General features: G+C 43.1%; 1 protein-coding gene across 1 annotated transcript in view; it reads right to left on the bottom strand.

The window, feature by feature from the left end:
* Positions 1 to 11,038, bottom strand: part of STRN (striatin) — a 132,623-nt gene extending 121,585 nt beyond the window's left edge. The window contains exon 1 of the mRNA XM_010373189.2: positions 10,657 to 11,038. Coding sequence (XP_010371491.2) covers positions 10,657 to 10,890 — 234 coding nt within the window. The 5' untranslated portion in view covers positions 10,891 to 11,038. The remainder of the gene's footprint in view (positions 1 to 10,656) is intronic.
* Between the last annotated feature and the right edge of the window lie 12,182 nt (positions 11,039 to 23,220).

Genomic DNA, 23,220 nt, shown 5'->3' on the forward strand with positions numbered 1-23,220 from the left:
CTCAGTTTCTCTCTTGCCTCGAGCTTCTCTCCTGAACTCCAAATCTGCCTTGATTACTACGTCCAGTCCTTAATGTCTACAAGCTATCACCACTTTACTTTTGCCATCTCTAGCCTGTTCCCTACTTCCAACACACAATTCATTGTCCTCAAACCACTACAGATTGAGTACCCCTTATACGAAATGCTTGGGACCAGAAGTATTTTGGATTTCAGATTTTGGAATATTTGCATATACCTAATGAGGTATCCTGGGGCCCAAGTCTAAACACAAAATTAATTTATGTTTCATATATACCGTATACACACAGTTTAAAGGTAATTTTATTTTTCCCTACAGGATACTAAATTCTGTTGTGCACCTGCTTTTTGACCGCAACCTGCCACACGAGGTCAGGTATGGATTTTTCCACTTATGACATCATGTCAACACTCAAAAAGTTTTAGATTTGGAAGCATTTTGAATTTAGGGTTTTTGGATTAGGGATGCTCAACCTGTACTTAGAGGACAAAGGGAATGTAAGTACTACTATGATAAACGGATCACTGAAACTGGTTCTTGGCTTCTACGGACTTATATAAATAATAAATCTAATGCCTTCTGTCCATAGAAATCTCAACCAACAAAAAAGCAAACCACTTACTGGACACCCATCATATATCACATATTTTACATAGTTTATCTTTTTTTAAACCTTACAGTGATCCTGCTTAGTAGGGAAATTATCACCCACATTTTACAAAAATGAGGCCTAGAAAAATTGTAAACTGAAAGTGATAGAGATGTCTGACTCTGACACCCATACTTTCCACTATCCAATTTATGATGGTCAATAGATTGTTCTGTCAAATTGGCCACCAAGGCAAGAAACTCCAGAGGTCCAAGGACAACTTTATTTCTAATGGCCCAGAATTGAAACCTGGATGCTACACACGTTAGTAAATCAAAAGTATAGCTGACATCAGGGAGACAGCAGGCTGGCAAAGGGGACTCTATCCAGATTATCTGAACTTTCAAACACCTTTTAAAGACTGCATAGCAAAGGGTTTTGTTTGTTTTAAACTCTGCTTCAGTTACCAAGATTTTGGAGAAAAACTGTAGGTCTCCCTTCAAAAAAAAGTAGTTTTTTTTTTTTTTTAACCATTCAAAAAAACAGTAGATTTAGAAATAAAAAGTTCAGGACTAAATAGGTACATGTCTTGATAAAGAAGTGCTGACAATATTATTTCTCCCCAAAAAATTCGTAGGGCCATTCTTATTTGTCAGATTTTGAAAGTAAAATAAGAGAATTCAGTTTCCAGTTACGGTGCCCGACAGCAATTCTTCCACTGAACACAGCCAAAAATTCTGGACAAAATATTTTCACAATTTTCTTAAAAGCAGCACAAAAATAGCAAGGAATTATCTGGCCAAAATAAAAGGGAAAATGGGAACCCAGTGAGGTAAGGGAACAAAAAGCCATTTTTGCCCTTAGGATATTGGATAATCAGAACAAACAGCCAGGACCCAAGGAGCAAAAATCAAACAGCCCAATCCTCCAGAGTGTACAGTCTAATAGGTGATATACCTCACATTTAGCTAGGACCCTAAAGGGCTTATGTCTTCAAAGCAAAGATGAAACAGAAGTATATTGGCCCTCAAATGTATTCACAACCAAAACTCACATCACCTAGGTGGCCCAAACATCTAAAGTAATGCATTTACTTTAAAGTGATTCTGGGCCAGGCGCAGTGGCTCACGTCTGTAATCCCAGCATTTTGGGAGGCCTAGGCGGGCAGATCACTTGAGGCCTGGCAAGACCAGCCTGGCAAACATGGCAAAACCTCGTCTCTACTAAATATACAAAAATTAGACAGGTGTGGTGGTGCACACCTATAATTCCAGCCACTCTGGAGGCTGAGGCATGAGAATCGCTTGAACCTGGAAGGCAGAGGTTGCAGTGAGCCAAGATCAAACCACTGCACTCCAGCCTGGGTGGCAGTAAGACTGTCTCAAAAAAACAAGAAAAATAAAGTGGCTCTAGACTGGTAATAACTCTAGACATCTACCAGAAGCAAATGCAAAAAAAAAAAAAAAAAACCTTTCTGAAGAAGATACCTTTATTTGAGAGCTCAGATTAGTCTTACAGTTTTTCTTTTTCTTCTTTTTGAGATGAAGTCTCTGTCACCCAGGCCAGATTGCAGGGGTGCAATCTCGGCTCACTGCAACCTCTGCCTCCTGGGTTCAGGTAATTCTCCTGCCTCAGCCTCCTGAGTAGCTGGGATTACTGGTACCCACCACCACCTCCAGCTAATTTTTATATTTTTAGTAGAGACAGGGTTTCACCACATTGGCCAAGCTGGTCTCGAACTCCGGACCTCAGGTGATCCGCCTGCCTCAGCCTCCCAAAGTGCTGGTATTACAGGCATGACCCACTGTGCCTGTCCAGTCTCACAGTTTTTCAAGGACAGTAGACAGCACACGAAGATAAACTAAGGATACAAGGGAACAAGTCATCATGAGCAAGAACCAGCAGAAACAACAGACCACACAAAGGCACCTCTAAGACCTCAGATAAAAGAAGTGCAGAGACACTAAAAAATAACTACTTACTACATTTAAAGAATTAAAGATGACACTGAAAACATCTGCAGAGAACAGAACAATATTTTTTTAAGAAATGACTGGCCGGGCGCGGTGGCTCAAGCCTGTAATCCCAGCACTTTGGGAGGCCGAGGCGGGCGGATCACGAGGTCAGGAGATCGAGACCATCCTGGCTAACACGGTGAAACCCCGTCTCTACTAAAAAATACAAAAAACTAGCCGGGCGAGGTGGCGGGCGCCTGTAGTCCCAGCTACTGGGAGGCTGAGGCAGGAGAATGGCGGTAACCCCGGGAGGCGGAGCTTGCAGTGAGCTGAGATCCGGCCACTGCACTCCAGCCCGGGCGACAGAGCGAGACTCCGTCTCAAAAAAAAAAAAAAAAAAAGAAATGACTGAGCAGATTTGAAAAGAAACCAAAATGAACTTCAACAATAACCAAAACTAAAAATTCAGTGGATGGTTTTAAGAAATTAGACTCAACTGAAGAGAAAACTAATGGACTGGAAGATAAGTCATTTACAGACTGGAAAATAAGTCAGAATAAATTATCAAGAATAAAGCATGGAAAGATAAAAAGTCGGAAAATACAGCACAGATAATGGAGAAGCCATAAGATCATGTAATCAAAAACCCAAAAGGAGAAGAAAGGAAAATGCAATCAAGGACAAACCTAACAAGACAGCAAGTGAGAAATGTGCAGAACTAATGAGAAGTCAATCCACAAATTCAAGGAGTCTAATGAAGTCCAAACAAAATAAAAAGAAATCTAGGCTGGGTGTGGTGGCTCACGCCTGTAATCCCAACACTTGGGAGGCTGAGGCGGGCAGATCACGAGGTCAGGAGTCCGAGACCATCCTGGCTGACACAGTGAAACCCCATCTCTACTAAAAATACAAAAAATTAGCTGGGCGTGGTGGTGCACACCTGTAATCCCAGCTACTCAGAAGGCTGAGGCAGGAGAATCGCTTGAATCTGGGAGGTGGTGGTTGCAGTGAGCCGAGATCGTGCCACTGCACTACAGCCTGGGCAACACAGCTAGATTCCACCTTAAAAAAAAGAAATCTATACTGTGACACATCATAATGAAACTACAGAACACCAAAGACAGAGAAAATCTCAAATGTAACCAATAAAATAAGCTGGAAAGCAGTAAAACACAGTAACATCTTTAGGTCTGTTATTAAAATAAATAAATAAATAATCATCAGTGTGGCTCTGCTTACCTCAGAAGGTTGTACAGATTAAATGATACAGTGTATCTAAAAGGGCTTTAAAGAAAACTGTAAAGAGTGCTGGCTGTGGCAGTACATATACTCAAATTGGAACAATACAGATGATTAGCCTGGCCCCTAGACAAAAAATATGAAAAAATAAAACTAAAGGTATCTGGAGATGTAAGTGACAACTTGTACAAAACCTATTTCATTCTTGGTCATTCAGCCTCTCTCTGAACCTCACTTTACCTAATTGACCTGATTATTTCCAAAGTTCATTCCAGCTCAAAGATTACTCTGTCAGTACATCTCAGTCAGAAGGAGGTGATTCAAATTATAATATTCTACTGCCTAAAAATAAAATGCTAGCTATCATCAGAAAGAACAATGGAAAAAGAAATTATATCCCAAATTCTATAAAAAGCCAACCATATATGGAATACTAATAGAAGTGTTGAAATCACCAAACTTTTATAGATATGTAAAAACAGAAAAAACAACTAAAGCAGTGGTTCTCAACCCTTGCTGCATACTGGGGAACTCAAAAAATACTAATGCTAGGGGTCCTCATTCCTAAGATTTTGATTTAATTGATCTGGGGTACAATCCAGGGCATTGGTATTTTTAAGTGTTCCCTCTGATTATTCTAATATTACATCTAAGGTTGAGAAACACTGAACTGAAGAGACATATAATAGGATATGTTTTAAAAGATTAAAGCCTCTATAACCTTTCTAAAATATAAAGATTATGAAATTATCAAGAATATGAGTAGAATGAAAAACGAACCCGCTGACAAAATTATACCATACCACAATGGGGTTCGCCTCCTCCAAATGTAAAGGAAGTGGTTTAAAGAGCCAAATAAAGTGTAGGATTCATTTTATAATGTGGTTAGTAAATTTACACAATTTGTTACCCATGATGTAATGTAAAGTTAAGATAAACACATTCAGAAAAGTTTATATGAATTCCAAGGTAACAGATACCTACTAGGTTATTAAGGAAAGCAAATACTCTTGAAGTATATCCTCAATGTTCTGAGGCTGACACTGAAGGCAAGCATTCACTCCCATTAAATATCTTTTAGTCCTAGAACATTATACTGCATGGCCTCAGGATGGCACTTGTATGCTCAAGCCTCAGAAAAATTCATGACTGAAGATTATGCTTTTCTCTGGGGATGAGGAGATAACCGAGAGCAAAAGTTTAGCATCATGCATCTGCAACCATTTATTTATTAAGCACTTACTTTATCTTATGTACCATTCCTCTGCTAAGTACTTTAAATTATCTTAATTTAATTCTCACAAGGTAATTTGTTATTCTCATCTTACACATGAGGAAACTAAGGCTCTGAGAGATCAGAATCATGGCAAATATGTATTTTAGGCATAAAATACAATAGTAAGTTTTAAAGCAAGAATTTTAAGCCCAAGTCTCTGCCATACTGCCTTTTGTGATAATTATAAATAATAGTCACAATAGTAAAGACAAACTCATTTTAAGTATGTATGTTTTCCATTAAAAAGCTCAGTAAATCTTCTCAGCTGTCCCATGAGGCTGCTCATTCTCTCTATATACATATATTTTTGTTTGTTTGTTTGTTTGTTTGATTGATTTGTTTCGAGACAGGGCCTCACTCTGGCACCCAGGCTAGAGGGCAGAGGCGCGATCATAATGCACTGCAGCCTTGATCTCCAGGGCTCAAGCAATACTCGCACCTCAACCTCACAAGTAGCTGGGACCACAGACGCATGCCAATGCACCCACCTAATTTTCTGAATTTTTTGTAGAGATGGGGCTTCACCATATTGCCCAGGCAGCACTTATTTTTTTTTTTTTTTCTGAGACAGGGTCTTCTTCTGTTGCCCAGGCTGGAGTGCAGTGGAGTGATCATGACTCACTGCAGCTTCAACCTCCCAGGCCCAAGCAATCCTCCCACCTCAGACTCCCAAGTAGCTGGGACTACAGGTGAACACCATCACACCCAGTTAATTTTAAAAAATTCTTTTTCTGGAGATGGGGTTTTGCCATGTTGCCCTGGCTGGTCTTGAACCCCTAGGCTCAAGTGATCCTCCTGCCTCAGCCTCCCAAAGTACTGGGATTACAGGTTTTGAGCCACTGCGCCTGGCCCTCTAAATACTGTTGAGTCATCTTTGACTCCCCTTTTTCTCAAAACCCACATTCTATCCTTTAGCACATCTTGTTGGCTCTACCTTCAAAAATGTATTCAGAATCCTATATTTTGAATATGTATCAAAATACATATTCACATATATTATCACTACCACCTTAGTTCATCTTCTGCCTGGATTTATTAAAGTAGCCTCCTAACTAGTCCCCCTGCTGCTTCTACTTATTTTCCCTCCAAGTCTATTCTGAATCCTTACAAGGGGTCCCTTTTAAAGATGGTTTCACTCCTTTGCTTAAAACATTCCGATGGCTGCTCATCTTGCTGAGGTATAAAGCCAAAGTCCTTACAATGGGCAAGAACCTGTCTGACACAACTTCTTCCATTACTACCTGTCTGACACTGACTTCTTCCATTCTCTTCCTCTACTCTAGCCACTTTTACCTCCTTGATACTCCTTAAATATTCCAAGCATGCTCCCTTCCCCCAGCTGTTCCTTCTGTCTAGAAAGCTCTCTCCTCACCTTAGATATCACCTTTAAAGGTCTTAGCTTGAATGACATCTTATCAGTGAATCCTTTCTTCCCCATTCCACCCTCTGAAACCCTCATATTTTCCTTCCCAACATTCTATGTATTTATTTATCATTGTCTGTCTGCCTCAACAATTTAAGCCTCATAAGGGCAAGATCTGTATTTTTGTTATTGTATCTCCAGTGTCTAGAACAAGGCCTGGCATGAAGTAGACGCTTGAAAAATATGTGGGGAGTGAAAATGCAAATTATTAATGCCAAAACCCAGAAAATACAAATTATTAATGCCAAAACTCCAGCATACAGCCTCCACACTACATGCCCTAAGCTACTCAATCTTGCCACCTTTTCCATACAACTCTAACACTTCCAGGTAAATATCAGGGCCTCTCCTATACCACACACCACACACCTATCAAAATCTGGAGCCAACATTGTTTATTTTTTATTTACATGCCTGCTTTCTCATAAGTCAGAGATCTTCAAATACTGAGCCTTAGGTTCTCATGACCTCATAAAGTTCTTTCCTCTTGCTACTATTCACCCCATTCACTGCTAGCTCTTCTCTCCTTCGCCTATTTTTTTTTTCTTTTTTTTTTTTTTTTTTGAGATGGACTCTTACTCTGTCACCAGGCTGGAGTGCAGTGGCACGATCTCGGCTCACTGCAACCTCCACCTCCCAGGTTCAAGTGATTCTCCTGCCTCAGCCTCCAGCACACACCACCACACTCAGCTAATTTTTGTATTTTTAGTAGAGACAAGGTTTTACCATGTTGGCCAGGATGGTCTCGATCTCTTGACCTCGTGATTCGCCTGCCTTGGCCTCCCAAAGTGCTGGGATTACAGGTGTGAGCCACCACGCCCGGCCTCTCCTTCACTATTCTAAAGAAATTAGCCTTCTCCCCAAATGATAAACACTCTGATTCTTCTATAAGTTATATCATACTAATAACTAGACTGCATGTTTCTTTGAGGTCATCTAGCACAACACCTCACATACAGAAATTTTTCTCAAATATTATTAGTATTCCTTCTCCAATTCCTTTCACAAATGTAAAGCTCACTAATAATCTTAATCATTCTTTTTTCCCCCCCATGAACTGATGCCTAATCTCAACTGGATGTGAGGAGGGGAGCATTACCAAAAATAAAAGAATTTATCAACTAAGATGGGCAAGAGTGAAATAAATGACAAATAGGTTTTTTGCTAAAACGTGGCTGTTTCCTTACTCCTAAGATCTGAAGGAGGGAGGAAGCGGTAAAGGCAGGCCAGGTAGATGAGAGCTGGGATTGCCTTTCACAACTCTTCCCTGGCAACCTGAAAGAGCAGGACTGACAGGTTCTTGAAGGGGCAAGTTTGACTTAATCGTAAAGGTATTTGTGTTGACTCGGGTGTTAATGGCTTAGGAAGAGATTTAAAAATTAAAAGGAAGACACCAACCGATTCGTATTTCATCACAATGCATTCACCTATTTTACTTCCTATTGTGTCTCTAAGAAAATTCCAGTAGCAAAAGAAAAATGAAGAAGATTCAAAGTAATGACGGTAAAGAAATAATTTTTTTTCCAATTACACTAATAAGGGGGGACAAAGACCAGAGATTACTGCAAACTCTTACCCTCAAAATACATCATACTCATTCTGTTAGGAAAATGATACATTTTTAAAGTTTCTCTGTGGAAGATTAATTTGAGCACAAAACAAAAGATACTCTTAAAAAAAGTAGTGTCCTTGGAGGGCACAGTGGCTCACGCCTGTAATACCAGCACTTTGGGAGGCTGAGGCAGGCAGATCACTTAGGTCAGTAGTTCAAGACCAACCTGGCCAACATTGTGAAACTCCGTCTCTATAAAAACACAAAAATTAGCCAGGCATGGTGGCACATGCCTGTGATCCCAGCTACTTGGGAGGCTGAGACAGAAGAATTGCTTAAACCTGGGAGGCGGAGGTTGCAGTGAGCCAAGACTGTGCCACTGAACACCAGCCTGGGCAACAGAGCGAGACCCTGTCTCCAATAAAAGGAAAAAAACAAAAAACAGGAGTCTCTTTAATATGATAAGCACCCATGGGAAAGCTATCTTAAATTCATAAACATTTGCCACAAACAATTGTTTGTGGATGTGTGCATAAAAATTGAAGATCAACTACAGCTGCCGGTAAACTGAAAAGTGAGTGGGGGGGGGAGATGGGTTGGAATTCTCCAACTTCTACAGGTAGAAAAGTAAGCATTGTTTTCTGGTGTGGTTTTTTGTTTTTTGTTTTTTTTTTACCAAATTAGTGTGACTTATCTTCCATTCCCAAAACTGGAAAAGAAATTAAATTTTAAGTAGCTAATACAAAAATCATTCCCCACAAGCGCACAACATTAAACTTTGCCTTTAACATTTCCTTGAAGCCTGAAATCCACACCTTTCTAGAAGGTACTGCTAATAAAGATCAATCTGTAAGTATTCCAATTTGTTGGAAACTACATAGACAAGGTCAAAGAAGACTTGCAAATATCAGATAGACTAGATCGACTAAATACTACAGCAACGTAACAGTAGGGATAAAAAAGTTGCCAAATAATATAAACATATAACTACAGACTTACAAAGAATCACAGGAACTACCGGCCACTCCCTTTCATTCAACTGCTCATTTGTCATCTCTCAGAGGCCTACCCTGACCACCCCATCTAAAATAGCTGCCCCTATCACACTCTATTCCTGAACTCTGACTTATTTCTTCCTTACAGCAGTTGCCACTATAAGCCATTATATTCTATAGGCGCATTTGCTCGACTGTTTGCCTCTCCACTAAAACATAAACTCCATGAGGGCAGAAGCTTAGTCGGTTTTTTAAAATCACAGGGCCTAGACACAGAGCTGGCACTCAATACACAGGTGCTGAATAAATAAATGATAAAACTGAAACCCAGAGAGGTTAAAGGATTTCCTCAAGGTCACAGAGTTAGCAACAAACACAGCCCTTACTATAACCTTGTCTACTATAGACCTGTGTTCGCTCTTTCCATAGCCACTTCCACTACACCACAGAGCCTGTTCCAGCACATGATTCTATTTAACAGATTTCTCCTCTTTTTTTTAAGTGCCAAAGAAAATACATGTTACCAAAAAAAGTGACACACTGGGTAGCATTTTAAACTCAAGAGTTTCGCCAACTAAAACTATAGTCAAATTTCATAAGTATACAGGCTTAGCCCGTATAACAGAAAGGCACAACTATTCATAGTTCTTTAAGTTCCTTTTGAAATTGGTGCGTATGCCCTGGAAGTTTTAAGAAGAACCACTGAAAACCTATTCACCAATTCTGAATGGCCTGTAAAGTATCAGCCTCATTTTCATTCTTTTCAGAGCCCACAATATCTCCTCCCTGGATATACTTTATCTTGCAGATTATGCAAGGCAATGTAACTAACTTCAAAGCCCCTTTAGTTCCTTTTAAAGTACAAGAAAATCTCCCAAAACACTGAACATAAAATTAACCCGTGGGAAGTTTCAGATTCTGAGAACAGGAACCATCTCTTAACCATTCTCTCTGACTGCAATCATGCAGGTCCTTCGTTCAAAATGCATTAATTGGAAATACCTAAAAGAAATGTGGGAAGGGGCCGGGAAGAAAGTGGGGAAGAGACATTTACATATATAAAAAAGGGAGCTGATATATGAATAACACTTTTGCCCAACGTCAACTTCTCGTCTCGAGTCAAGGCCTCACTGACACAACTTCTGTTGTCTTCTCGATCACTTTCCTTGAAGAAGAGAGGGGCCAAAGCCGGCACGTTCTGCGGAGACTGTCTCTAGACCTAGGATGGGGCACACCAGGACAGCGGACGATCTGCTCCGCGTCTCTCAAAACTACTGCCAGCCCAATTAGTAAACCGAGAGGGCAGCCCCGAGATGCAGGATGGCCAGAGAGTTGAAATGAGCCTGGGAGTTAAAGAGTGGGATGGTGCGGACGAACAGGCGTGGGGAGGGTAAACAACGCACCAGGAGCGAGAGTGAGAACAGGGTCGAGATGGGGTCAGTGAAAAGCAAAAGGCGAAGAGAAGGAGACTGGGCTCCGGGTGGGATGGGCGGCAGCAAAGGGGGAGGGGACGCGAATAGGCTGGGGGAGGGGGAGAAGGGTCCGGGGCGGGGCGGAAGGGAGCAAAGAGGCGGGATGAAGACGGCCAGGCCGGGAGGGTCTTTACCTGCAGCTCCGCCCGCTCCACCTCCCACTGGGCTCTCTCCACCTCGAAGCGGGCCCACTCGTGCTGCAGGAAGTGCAGGATCCCCGGGAGACTGTACTGGGCTCGGGCCGCCCCCGCCGCAGCCGCCCCGTCGCCGGCCGCGGCAGCCTCCGCCAGAGGCCCGAGCCCCTTGGCACCGCCGGCGCCCGGGTGGTTGTTGCTGAAGAAAACGCCGGGACCCGCCTGCTCGTCCATGGCGGCTGCAGATACCCGGGAAGCTGCCCCGGCGCCCAGCAGCGGAGGCAACAGCGGCGGCAAGCAGCGCCTCCTCCTCCCTCCGCCGCTCCCGCCCACACCCCAGTCAGCAGGGAGCAGCCGCCTGGGCGCGGGGGCCGGCCGAGCCCGTGACGGGCCGGGAAATGGGTCAACTGCGGCGCGCTGGCGGCCCGGGGCTTGCCGGGAAATGTAGTCGCGGGGCGGAGCGCGGGCCAGCGCGGCCCGGGCGGCCTGTAGGGCTGCGCCTCAGCTTGGGCGTGGCCTCGGGCCCGCCCCGCCCCGGCTCGCCGCGGAGGGGGCCGGCTGGGCAAGGAGCGCGGGTTTCCTCTGGGGCCAGCTGGGCGCGGGCTGGCAGCTCTCCAGTCTTTCTCGCACGCGGAAGTTCGCGGGCGGCGCTCCCTGTTGCATTCACACACACACACACACACACGGAAGTTATCACGCTAAGATACCAGCCCGAGCTGCACATCTTTTAAGGCTTCCTGGCCGTTCTATGAAGAAACAGGCTCAAAGCGAGCTACCCGGTGCGGGCGCTGGACGGGGGTTCTCCCTCCAGCTGCCCTGCGTGCTCTCGCTTGGGCTCAGTCTTCGGAGTTTCTCTCACCCTAGACGCTCCTCCATTCTGCCAATCTGCGGGTCGCTATCGCTCCTGCCTTTCTTTTCTGACTGGAGGGGCTCAAACCTGTTGCCTGACCAGTTTTCATTTCTAAGGAACGCCGATCACCTCTCTAAGACAACGCCGCAGCTTTCTACTGCTGCTTCCAAATTGTGATTTGTTGACAGTCCATCTGAAAAAAACGGCTCTGTTGAAGTTTCTTTCCCTTTGCAGTCCTCCTGCAGTAAATCCTGTAAAAGTTTTAGCATCCAATAACAGATATTGTTTTTTCTGTCTCATTTTTCCTATCTTACTCCCGCTCATTTTTACTCCACTTAATTGAACAAATATTTTGATTATCAGTTATCTCCCGCGCTGGGAATATTAAGATAAATGACGTCGTTTCTGTAATCAGAGATTGGCATATAATCAAATATCACAAGGCCTTAGTAGCTACACCCCCTTGAAAAAGCAAGTTCCCTTTCTGCACCCTAGCGCGGTCTTAGATATCCTGGCTCCGCTCCTTTTTCACTTGTCCTGTTCCCAGTTTCACGATTCACCTGCCAACTGGCAACAGCATCCGCCTACCAAAGGTACACCAAAGTCCTTTCCTTTTAAGTGACTCCCTGTAAATATTTTCCTTCTCCGAAGTCTGATAACATGTCACTATAAATTCACACTACAACAGTGGCAGAAAGGAAGGCCCCTGAAAACAATTTAACAAATGCAAATGAAATTAAGCACTTATTTTGTCACCCTAACAAGTTACCGAATTCTTACGTTTTGTAGGACGTACTTCTGGGCTATCAGACTTGATGGCCATGAAAAAATGTAAACATCTAGGCTGCTGAGTGACATGTCAGGGAAAGACATCCTGTCCCTGTCCTCTGTCCCCTCCCCCCTTTCGCGTGGCTACTTGCGGAAAGGACAGGAAACACACTGTGTATGCTCTGGTTGCAAATAAAGATGGAGAACTCTCTTCTCTCGGTTAATGTTTCTGCTTTATGAATTCCTTCTTTATTACCATCAAAGATTGATCCAGGCCTGGCCAAATTCCCTGTGCCATAACTTATTTTGGCTGTCGGTGTCCTTTGAGATACAGCCCAGTCTTCTCATTTATAGCTCAAGGAACTAAATTCCAAAAAATTGAGACTTGTCAACAATGAGGCCTTGAGTGAGACGACATATCCGAAAATTCCTTTAAGTCAATTCATAGCAGACCACAAAATGTAATTAAATTTATAGATAATCTGGACTACCACACATATACAAAAACTATTTTAATTCATAGTTCAGCTTTATTACTCACAATACCTCTTTTTGCTTTACGAGAACTCATTTACATTTTGGCCGGGCGCCATGATTCACGCCTGTAATCCCAGCACTTTGGGAGGCCGAGGCGGTAGATCACTGGAGCCCAGGAGTTGTGGGCAGGAGGCAGGAGAATAGGGTCTGGAGGCAGGGAACATAAAGTAGATTCACACTGACTTCCTAGAACTGAATCAAATGGAAACACTTCAGCTATAACAGGAAATATACTCTCCATTTACATAGGGCGCACACCAAGTAAATGTCGTTGTAACTTTACTTCATCCTCTTTATTTACATAGGGCGTACACCAAGTAACCAATGGAAACCTCTAGAGGGTATTCAAACCCCAGAAAATTCTGTAACGGGACTCTTGAACCCCTATGCTCGGGCCTGCCACCACCCTGTGGAGCCTACGTTCATTTTCAACAAATCTCTGTTTTTGTTGCTTCATTCTTTCCTTGCTTTGTTTGTACGTTTTTTTTCCAATTCTTTGTTCAATATTTCAACAACCTGGACACCCTCCACCGGTAACAGTTGGAGACCAGCCTGGCCAACACGGCAAAACCCGTCTCTACTAAGAATACAAAAATTAGCCTGGTGTGGTGGCACATGCCTGTAGTCCCAGCTACTTGGGAGGCTGAGGTATGATAATTGCTTGAACCCGGGAGGCGGAAGTTGCCCTGAGCCGAGATCATGACACTGCACTCCAGCCTAGGCAATACGGCGAGACTGATTCAAAAAAAAAAAAAAAAACACTATAGGAGTATGAATACCATACTTTTTGTTGTTGTTTTTTTTGTTTTGTTTTTTTGAGACGGAGTCTCGCTCTGTCGCCCAGACTGGAGTGCAGTGGCGCGATCTCGGCTCACTGCAAGCTCCACCTCCCGGGTTCACGCCATTGGGCCTCAGCCTCCGGAGTAGCTGGGACTACAGGCGCCTGCCACCACGCCCGGCTAAATTTTTTGTATTTTAGTGGAGACGGGGTTTCACCGTGCTAGCCAGGATGGTCTCGATCTCCTGACCTCGTGATCCACCCGTCTCGGCCTCCCAAAGTGCTGGGATTACAGGCGTGAGCCACCGCGCCCGGCCGAATACGGTACTTTTAATTGGGCCCGGCGCGGTGGCTCATGCCTATAATTCTAGCACTTTGGAAGGCTGAAGCGGGTGGATTGCCTTAGCTCAGGAGTTCAAGATCAGCCTGGGCAACACTGCGAAACCCCGTCTCTACTAAAATGCAAAAAAAAATTAGCTGGGCGTGGCTAATTAAAAAAAATTATAGCTTGTGCCTATAATCCCAGCTCAATTCACTCACTGTTTAATATGGGAATAATAGGCACCTAATAAAGTTGCTGTAAAGTTAAATGACAGAAAAAAAGTAAATCCCCTCTCATAGTGCCTACTATATGGTATATTAGTTCACAAGAGTATCTGAAACAAAATATGTGAAGGAAACAGTCCCTGTTAAATGCTAGGGGCTCAATAATTGTTCTCTCCTTTCCCCTATTCAGAACTTTAAATTAGTTAAAATAATCTTTAAAACACAAAAACAGGGCCGGGTGCGGTGACTCATGCCTGTAATCCCAGCACTTCGGGAGGCCATGATTTGTGGGCGAATCACGAGGTCAGGAGTACGAGACCAGGCTGGCCAACAAGGTGAAATTCCGTGTCTACTAAAAATGCAAAAAATTAGCTGGGCGTAGTGGCGGACGCCTGTAATCCCGGCTACTTGGGAGGCTGAGGCAGGAGAATCACTTGAACCCGGGAGGAGGAGGTTGCAGTGAACCAAGATCCTGCCACTGCACTCCAAACTGGGCGACAGAGGGAGACTCCGCCTTAAAAAAAAAGAAAAAAAAAAAAAAAACGGGCCAGATGGCGGTGGCTCACGCCTTTGATCCCAGCACTTAGGGAGGCAGAGGTGGGTGGATTACCTGAGGTTAGGAGTTCGAGACCAGCCTGGCCAACATGGTGAAACCCCATCTCTACCAAAAATACACAAAAATTAGCTGGCCATGGTGGTGTGCGCCTGTAGTCCCAGTCACTGAGGAGGCTGAAGCAGGTGAATCTCTTGGAAGCGGGAGGCGGAGGTTGCGGTGAGCCAAGATCGTGCCATTGCACTCCAGCCTGGGCAACAACAGCCAAACACCATTTCCAAAAAAAAAAAAAAAATAGGAAACCAAAACAACCCCCCCAAAAAAACTAACGCCTATGCCTAATCATTAAGCTTCAGATCTCAACGTGTTGTGATCATTTTATAATTAATAAAGCCAAAATGACAGAAAATAAGGGTTCCTTTCCCAGTACACAGAGCAATTGTCAAAATATTGATTTCATATATCACTACAATGAGTTTATGGTGAAAATTGTGAAATGTTGAAAGGTTGTTTAGATAATAGGAGTGTTTATTTTATTTTATTTTTATTTTGTGAGATGGAGTCTCGCTTTGTCACCAAGCTGGAGTGCAGTGGCGCGATCTCGGCTCACTGCAACCTCCACCTCCCGGGTTCAAGTGATTCTCCTGCCTCTGCCTCCCAAGTAGCTGGGATTACAGGCATGCGCCACCACGCCCAGCTAATTTTTTGTATTTTTAGTAGAGACGGAGTTTCACCATGTTGACCAGGATGGTTTCAATCTCTTGACTTCATGATCCTCCCACCTCGGCCTCCAAAAGTGCTGGGATTACAGGTGTGAGCCACTGCGTGCGTCCAGCCCTTTTTTTTTTTTTTTTTTTTAAAGACAGTCTCGCTCTGTCACCAGGCTGGAGTGCAGTGGCGCGATCTCGGCTCACTGCGATCTCCGCCTCCCGGGTTCAAGCAATTCTCCTGCCTCAGCCTCCCCTGTAGCTGGGACTACAGGTGCACACCACCACGCCCAGCTAATTTTTTGTATTTTAGTAGAGACAGGGTTTCACCATGTTGGCCAAGATGGTCTCCATCTCCTGACCTCGTGATCTGCCTGCCTCAGCCTCCCAAAGTGCCCGGATTACAGGTGTGAGCCACCTTGTCCTGCCGAGTGTTTACTATTTTTCAGTTTATATGTGTATGCTTTGTGGGATGAGGATTATAGATCTATAAAATGACAAATAATTCACCTGCTCTTCTGAAAAATGTGTCAGACCAGGCGCAGTGGCTCTCACCGGTAATCTCAGCACCTTGGGGGGTAGAGGCAGGCGTATCACTTGAGGTCAGGAGTTCAAGACCAGCCTCGCCAACATGGTGAAACCCTGTTCTCTACTAAAAATATAAAAATTAGCTTGGCCTAGTGGTGGGTGCCTGTAATCCCAGGTACTCTGGAGGCTGAGGCAGGAGAATCACTCGAACCTGGGAGGCAAGATTACAGTGAGCTGAGATCTCACAACTGCACTCCAGCCTGGTGACAAGGCAAAAGTCCTTCTCAATAAGTAAGCAAATGAATGAATGAATAAATAAATAAATAAAATGTCATTAAAATGAATGGTTCTTTTTTTTGAGATGGACAAAAATTTCATATAAATCCAATCACTTAATATGTATTTTTTTGTGACTGGCTTCTTACTGTAATGTTTTCTGTTTGTTTGCTTGTATTTGAGATGGCGTCTTACTCTGTCGCCCAGGCTGGAGTGCAATGGCACCATCTCAGCTCACTGCAACCTCTGCTTAATGGATTTAAGCGATTTTCCTGCCTCAGCCTCTCGAGTAGCTAGGACTAGAGGTGCACCGCCACGCCCGGCTAATTTTCATATTTCTCATGGAGACAGGGTTTTGCCATGTTGGCCAAGCTGGTCTTGAACTCCTGTGCTCAAATGATCTGCCCACCTAGGCCTCCCAAAGTGCTGGGATTACAGGTGTGAGCCACCATGCCCAGTCTATTTTTCTAAAACTGTTCAAAATGACCAGTTATTTGGGGCTCTGACTCTAACTGCTCAAAGAAAGATCTTTAAGTTGAACTTGATGGCTCTTTCAGAATTATGGCCAGAAAAAAAAAAAGGACTCCTTAATTGACAGGAGAAAGGCCTCCCCAAGGATTAAGAGAACTTTAGGGAATTGGCCGGGCGCGGTGGCTCACGCCTGTAATCCCAGCACTTTGGGAGGCCAAGGTGGGCGGATCACGAGGTCAGAAGATTGAGACCATCCTGGCTAACACAGTGAAACCCCGTCTTTACTAAAAATGCAAAAAATTAGCCGGGTGTGGGGGCAGGCGCCTGTAGTCTCAGCTGCTCAGGAGGCTAAGGCAGGAGAATGGCATGAACCTGGGAGGCAGAGCTTGCAGTGAGCCGAGATCGTGCCACTGCACTCCAGCCTGGGCGACTGAGCGTGACTCCGTCTCAAAAAAAAAAAAAAAAAAAAAAAGAACTTTAGGGAATAGAAATATGCAATAACCCATTGTTTATCCACCTCTTCTACCACCTGCTCACTCCCTAATCTCTCCCACCTCTCCTTTCTGCCTACTGTGCTTCAGGGGTCCAGTCTCTGTTTCAACCTTTCTCAGATTCCAGCCAAACTTATTCCCTAAACTTGAAGTCTGGTAATGGCTGGGTTGGGGAAACAGCCAATAATAAGTTAGAAATGAAGGAACTGTAGCATCTAAAATTTCTCTTGGAGTCCAAGAATTAAATCTATATTCAGTCTTGTGATAGGATGAGAAATTAGCTTCTATCAGTTGTTATCATTATTGTTACTATTATTTTCTTTTGTAATAGTATGACTGAAGTTAGGGAGTTGCCTAATTTTAATTTCTAAATTGATGTTTCATTTTGTTAAATGTAATAAGTTTAATGAAACAAAACTTAATTTAATGTTAAAGTTAATTTTGTAGTGACTCATATTTAGAGAAATAGATACTTCAAATCTAAAATTAGGATTACTTTGACAAATCTAAATAACACACGGGAGACTGAAATAATAATGCAGCTCTGGCGCTGTAGCAAGACTTCTCGTGGAATATCAATGGTGATCAACTTCAGTTTCTATTTCTCTAAGCAAAGGTAAACTGGCTTTTGAAGACATTCTTTTCCTTTCTCCCCATCAATCCCATGCCTTCCTTCCCTACTCCTTTTCTCTTTCAAAATTTCCAATGAATGTAAGCTCTATTCAACAGATTGTTTTCTTTTAGTAACTAAGGTGTCCTCATTTCTAAGCCAGAAACTGAATTTCGAACAATTAACGTCTACTTCATTACATAAAAATAACTGTGTGTGTATGTGTGGTGTATAGAAAAAGAACATTTTTTATGAGCTTGCTATTCCTGTCAACTCTGCAGCTGAGATGCACTCATTTCCAGGTATAGCCACTTTCTCAGCAGACAACACTCAATTTTCATTTAGGCTTGAATTGCTCGGAACAGCACTGCCTTCCCAAGCTCCCACCTGGTAGTGCTTAGACATAAATTAAGTTGATCCTCAAAAAAATTCAAATGTGGTACAATATTTTTTACAAATATGATGGGCGAGGGGGAGGTGGAACGAAATCTGGCACTGGGCAAGAAAAACAAGAGAAATGAATGAAGTTGAAGAAATTCAATACATTTTGTTACATTTTGAACACTGTTTTCCTTAGATTTTCTAAAACAGGATTTAACCTATTTCGCTTGTGCTATATCTCTCTCCCTCTACTCTCCAGGCCCTCAATATGCTACTGTTGTTCAATATGTGTTAATTATAGTACTTGCAGTTGTTCTCTGTAATGGAAAATTCTATCATTATCTATGTTATCTTCTTTCCCAGATTTCCCCTCAGCTGCAGGACATGAAGTAACAAGAGTGGGAGTGGTTGGAACCAGCTTATATACACTTTCACATGAACTCTAATACGTAACATTATTCCTGATAAACTGATTGTATTCAAGCTTAGGGAGCCGATACATAAAAATTCATTGTAGTGGAAAAATATAAATTAAATAACATGGTTTTTAGTATATGGCAATAACCAAATTAATGCTGCAACTTTTTTTTATAAGAATGTAGCCAGATTAAAATGCTAAAGGAAGAGTATAAATAAGCTAGAAGATGAGGGTGGGATGGGGAGCATTTTTGGCAAAATTCAAATACCCCGAGTGAGAAAAGTACACGGTGTATTTGATATGTTGAAAGAACTCCAATATGGCCGACACATAAAGAGCAACATGAAAGTAATAACGATTACTGTTTTTTTGTTGTTGTTGTTTGTTTGTTTTGAGAGTGAGTCTTGCTCTGTCACCCAAGCTGGAGTTTGGTGGCACAATCTTGATTCACTGCAACCTCTGTCTCTTGGGTTCAAGTGATCCTCCTGCTTCAGCCTCCCGAGTAGCTGCGATTACATGCAAGCACCACCATACCCAGCTAATTTTGTATTTTTAGTAGAGACGGGGTTTCTCCAGGTTGGTCAGGCTGGTCTCAAACTCCCAACCTCAGGCGATCTGCCCGTCTCGGCCTCCCAAAATGCTGGGATTACAGGAGTGAGCCACCGCACCTGGCCACAAAGTTCTATTTTTTAAAACACAAATGCAATATAGGCCAGGCGTGGTGGCTCAAGCCTGTAATCCCAGCACTTTGGGAGGCCGAGACGGGCGGATCACGAGGTCAGGAGATCGAGACCATCCTGGCTAACAAGGTGAAACCCCGTCTCTACTAAAAAAATACAAAAAAAAAAAAAAAAAACTAGCCGGGCGAGGTGGCGGGCGCCTGTAGTCCCAGCTACTCGGGAGACTGAGGCAGGAGAATGGCGTAAACCCGGGAGGCGGAGCTTGCAGTGAGCCGAGATCCGGCCACTGCACTCTAGCCTGGGCGGCAGAGCGAGACTCCGTCTCAAAAACAAACAAACAAACAAACAACAACAAAAAAAACAAATGCAATATAATAGTAATAATTATTATTATTATTTGAGATGGAGTCTTGCCTGTCACCCAGGCTGGAGTACAGTGGCACGATCTCGGCTCACTGCAAGCTCCACCTCCCAGGTTCACACCATTCTCCTGCCTCAGCCTCCCTAGTAGCTGGGACTAGAGGTGTCCACCACCACGCCCAGCTAATTTTTTTTTTGTATTTTTAGTAAAGATGGGGTTTCACTGTGTTAGCCAGATGGTCTTGATCTCCTGACCTCGTGATCCACCTGCCTCGGCCTTCTAAAGTGCTCAGATTACAGGCGCGAGCCACTGTGCCCGGCCCCAAATGCAACATTATTTATAAAAATATAAAAACTGGACCCAGCCCAATGGCTCATTCCTGTAATTCCAGCACTCTGGGAGGTCAAGGCAGGAGGATCACTTGAGCCCAGGAGTTTGAAACCAGCCTAGACAACATGCCAAGACCCTGACTCTACTAAAAACACAAAAATTAGCCAGGCATGGTGGCATGCCCCTGTCATCTCTGCTACTTGGGAGGCTGAGGCAGGAGGATCACTTAAGCCTGGGAAGTTGAGGCTGCAGTGAGCCATCATCATGGCACTGTACTCCCACCTGGGCAACAAAACAAGACCCTGTGTCAAAAAAGGAAAAAAAAAAAAAATATATATATATATATATATAAATATATGTAATATATACACACTTTATATATATATACTTTTTATATATACACACTTTGTATATACGTGTGTGTGTGTGTATATATATATATACTGGAAATATGGAAGTATAGTTTCCAGGTTGTAGATACATACATAAACTGGAAGTAAATTACCTAAGATTAGGGTAATGACTAAGACAATAATGGTACATCCATTATTAAGTAGTCATCAAAAAATGATTACTACTGGCAGTGGCTCACACCTGTAATTGCAGCACTTTGGAAGGCCAAGGTGGGCGGATTACTTGAAGTCAGGAGTTCGAGACCAGTCCAGCCAACATGGCAAAACCCCGTCTCTACTAAAAATACAAAAATTAGCTGGGCATGGTGGCACATGCCTGTAGTCCCAGCTACTTGGGAGGTGAAGGTTGCGGTGAGCTGAGATCGCGCCACTGCACTCCAGCCTGAGTGACAGGGCAAGACTTTGTCTCAAAAAAACAAAACAAAACAAAACTTAGCTCAGTATAATTTTTCTAAATTATGATTAAGGGACCGGGGTCTGTGTCTGATGCCTGTAATCCCACAATTTTGGAAGGCCGAAGCAAACGGGTTGTTTGAGTTCAGGAGTTCGAGACCCGCCTGTGCAACATGCGAAACCCTGTCTCTACAAAAAACAAACAAACAAAAATACAAAAAAATTTAGCCAGGCATGGTAGCATGTGCCTGTAGTCCCAGCTACTTGTGAGGCTGAGGCAGGCTGGGCGCTGTGTCTCACGCCTGTAATCCCAGCACTTTGGGAAGCTGAGGTGTGAGGATCACAGGAGCCCAGGAAGCTGAGGCTCAGTGAGCTGTGACCATGCCACTGCACTCCAGGCTGGGTGATGGAGTGAGACCCTGTTTCAAAAAAATATAACAAATAAAAAATTAATTAAGACGTGAAATTCTTAATAAAATTCTGTGAAGCCCATAATACTTTCATAAGCTTTTAGATATGAGAGAACTAGAAATGAGTTTGTAATTATTAAATCAGGTATAAAAAATAATCCATCTAATGGAAAGCACTGGGGCAAGAAATTTATTTATAGTTCTACTCTAGCCATGTCTGACATTAACCTAAAAATTCCAACTGAGATTTAAGAATTCTAATATCGAAAATAAACCAGAGGAAAAAAAGAAAATGTAGGGATAATAATTTGTATGATTAAATGTCTTCAATATTGGGATAATTATATCCATCATTCAACATTGTTTAAATTGAAATAAATAATGGGTATGAAGTGTCTAGTACAGTGCTTGGAACACAACAGAAATGGTCATTCTTACTGACAATACCAATCTGTAATATTTTAACTTCTATATCTGGATTCTGTTTAGTGGGTTTTTTGTTGTTGCTGTTTTGAGTCAGGGTCCCTTTCTGTCACCCAGACTGGAGTGCAGTAGTGTGATGATAGCTCACTGTAAACTTGAACTCTCCTGTGTCAGTCTCCCAAGCTCTTGCTATGTTCCACAGGCTGGTCTCAAAGTCCTGGCCTCAAGCAATCCTCCCATCTCAGCCTTCCAAAGAGCTGGGATTACAGGTATCAGCCACCATGCCCAGCCTTGTTTACTGTGTTTTACACTGTCATACTGTGATAGTAGTTCCACACACATGTAAAGACTACTTGTCAGACTAAATAATGTTATGTACCAATATTAAAGGATTGGCCAAAGATTCGCTTGATAAAAATAAGCAGAACAAATATTCAGCTATATGTACTTTTTTTTTTTTTTAATGTGTAAAAGATCAGAGAGAGGATATCTACTAAATTCTGTCATAAAACTGAAGCCCCAAAGGGTTAGATTGTCTAAACTTCTATTCCTAGTTGATGACAGAACCTATTTAAAACAGGGATACTTGACCTCATCAGGGCTGAGTTTTCTCTAATTAAGAATTCAGGCCTGGGTATGGTGGCTCATGCCTGTCATCTCAGCACTTTGGGAGGCCGAGGTCGGCAAATCACCTGAGGTCAGGAGTTCGAGGTCAGCCTGGCCAACATGGCGAAACCCCATCTCTACTAAAAATACAAAAATTAGCCAGGCATTGTGGCAGGCGCCTGTAATCCCAGCTACTTGGGTGGCTGAGGCAGGAGAATCGCTCGAACCCAAGAGACGGAGGTTGCAGTGAGCTGAGATCAAGCCACGGCACTCCAGCCTGGGTGACAGAGTGAGACTCTGTCTCAAAAAAAAAAAAAAAAAAAAAAAAAACCCAGTGGCTCATGCCTGTAATCCCACCACTTTGGGAAGCTGAGGAGGATCGCTGGAGCCCAGGAGTTTGTGACTCTAGTGAACTACGATGACAACACTGCAATCTAGCCCTTATGACAGAGCAAGACCCTGTCTCAAAAAATATTAATTATTCAAATGTATGACATTGATTAATAAGAACTTAGAAAGCAAACAGAGGATACTTTATTTCTTCAACTATGAAAACTGCTCAGATAATGCTTCAGAAAGAATTACTGGCTATAATGATGCTTCTCCTTTTAGCTTCATGATACTGGATGTTCATAATCAAATAAATAAGATCGTTTAGGTTGAGAAAAATCTCATGGGTTGGGCAGAAAAACAAATTAATAAATATTAATCTTCAAACAGATCTTCCCTTTACAGATATGATCACAGAAAACTAGAAGTTGTCAGTGACTTAGAAGGGTCTAGGGAAGACCAGGTATGGGGACTCATGCCTGTAATCCCAGCACTTTGGGAGGCCGAGGCAGGTGGATCACCTGAGTTCAGGAGTTCGAGACCAGCCTGACCAACATGGAGAAACCCTGTCTCTACTAAAAATACAAAATTACCCGGTCACAGTGGCACATGCCTGTAATCCCAGCTACTCGGGATCCTGAGGCAGGAGAATCGCTTGAACCTGGAAGGCGGAGGTTGAGGTGAGCTGAGATCGTGCCATTGCA

Source organism: Rhinopithecus roxellana, chromosome 17 (genome assembly GCF_007565055.1).
Source record: "Rhinopithecus roxellana isolate Shanxi Qingling chromosome 17, ASM756505v1, whole genome shotgun sequence".
NCBI lineage: Eukaryota > Metazoa > Chordata > Mammalia > Primates > Cercopithecidae > Rhinopithecus > Rhinopithecus roxellana.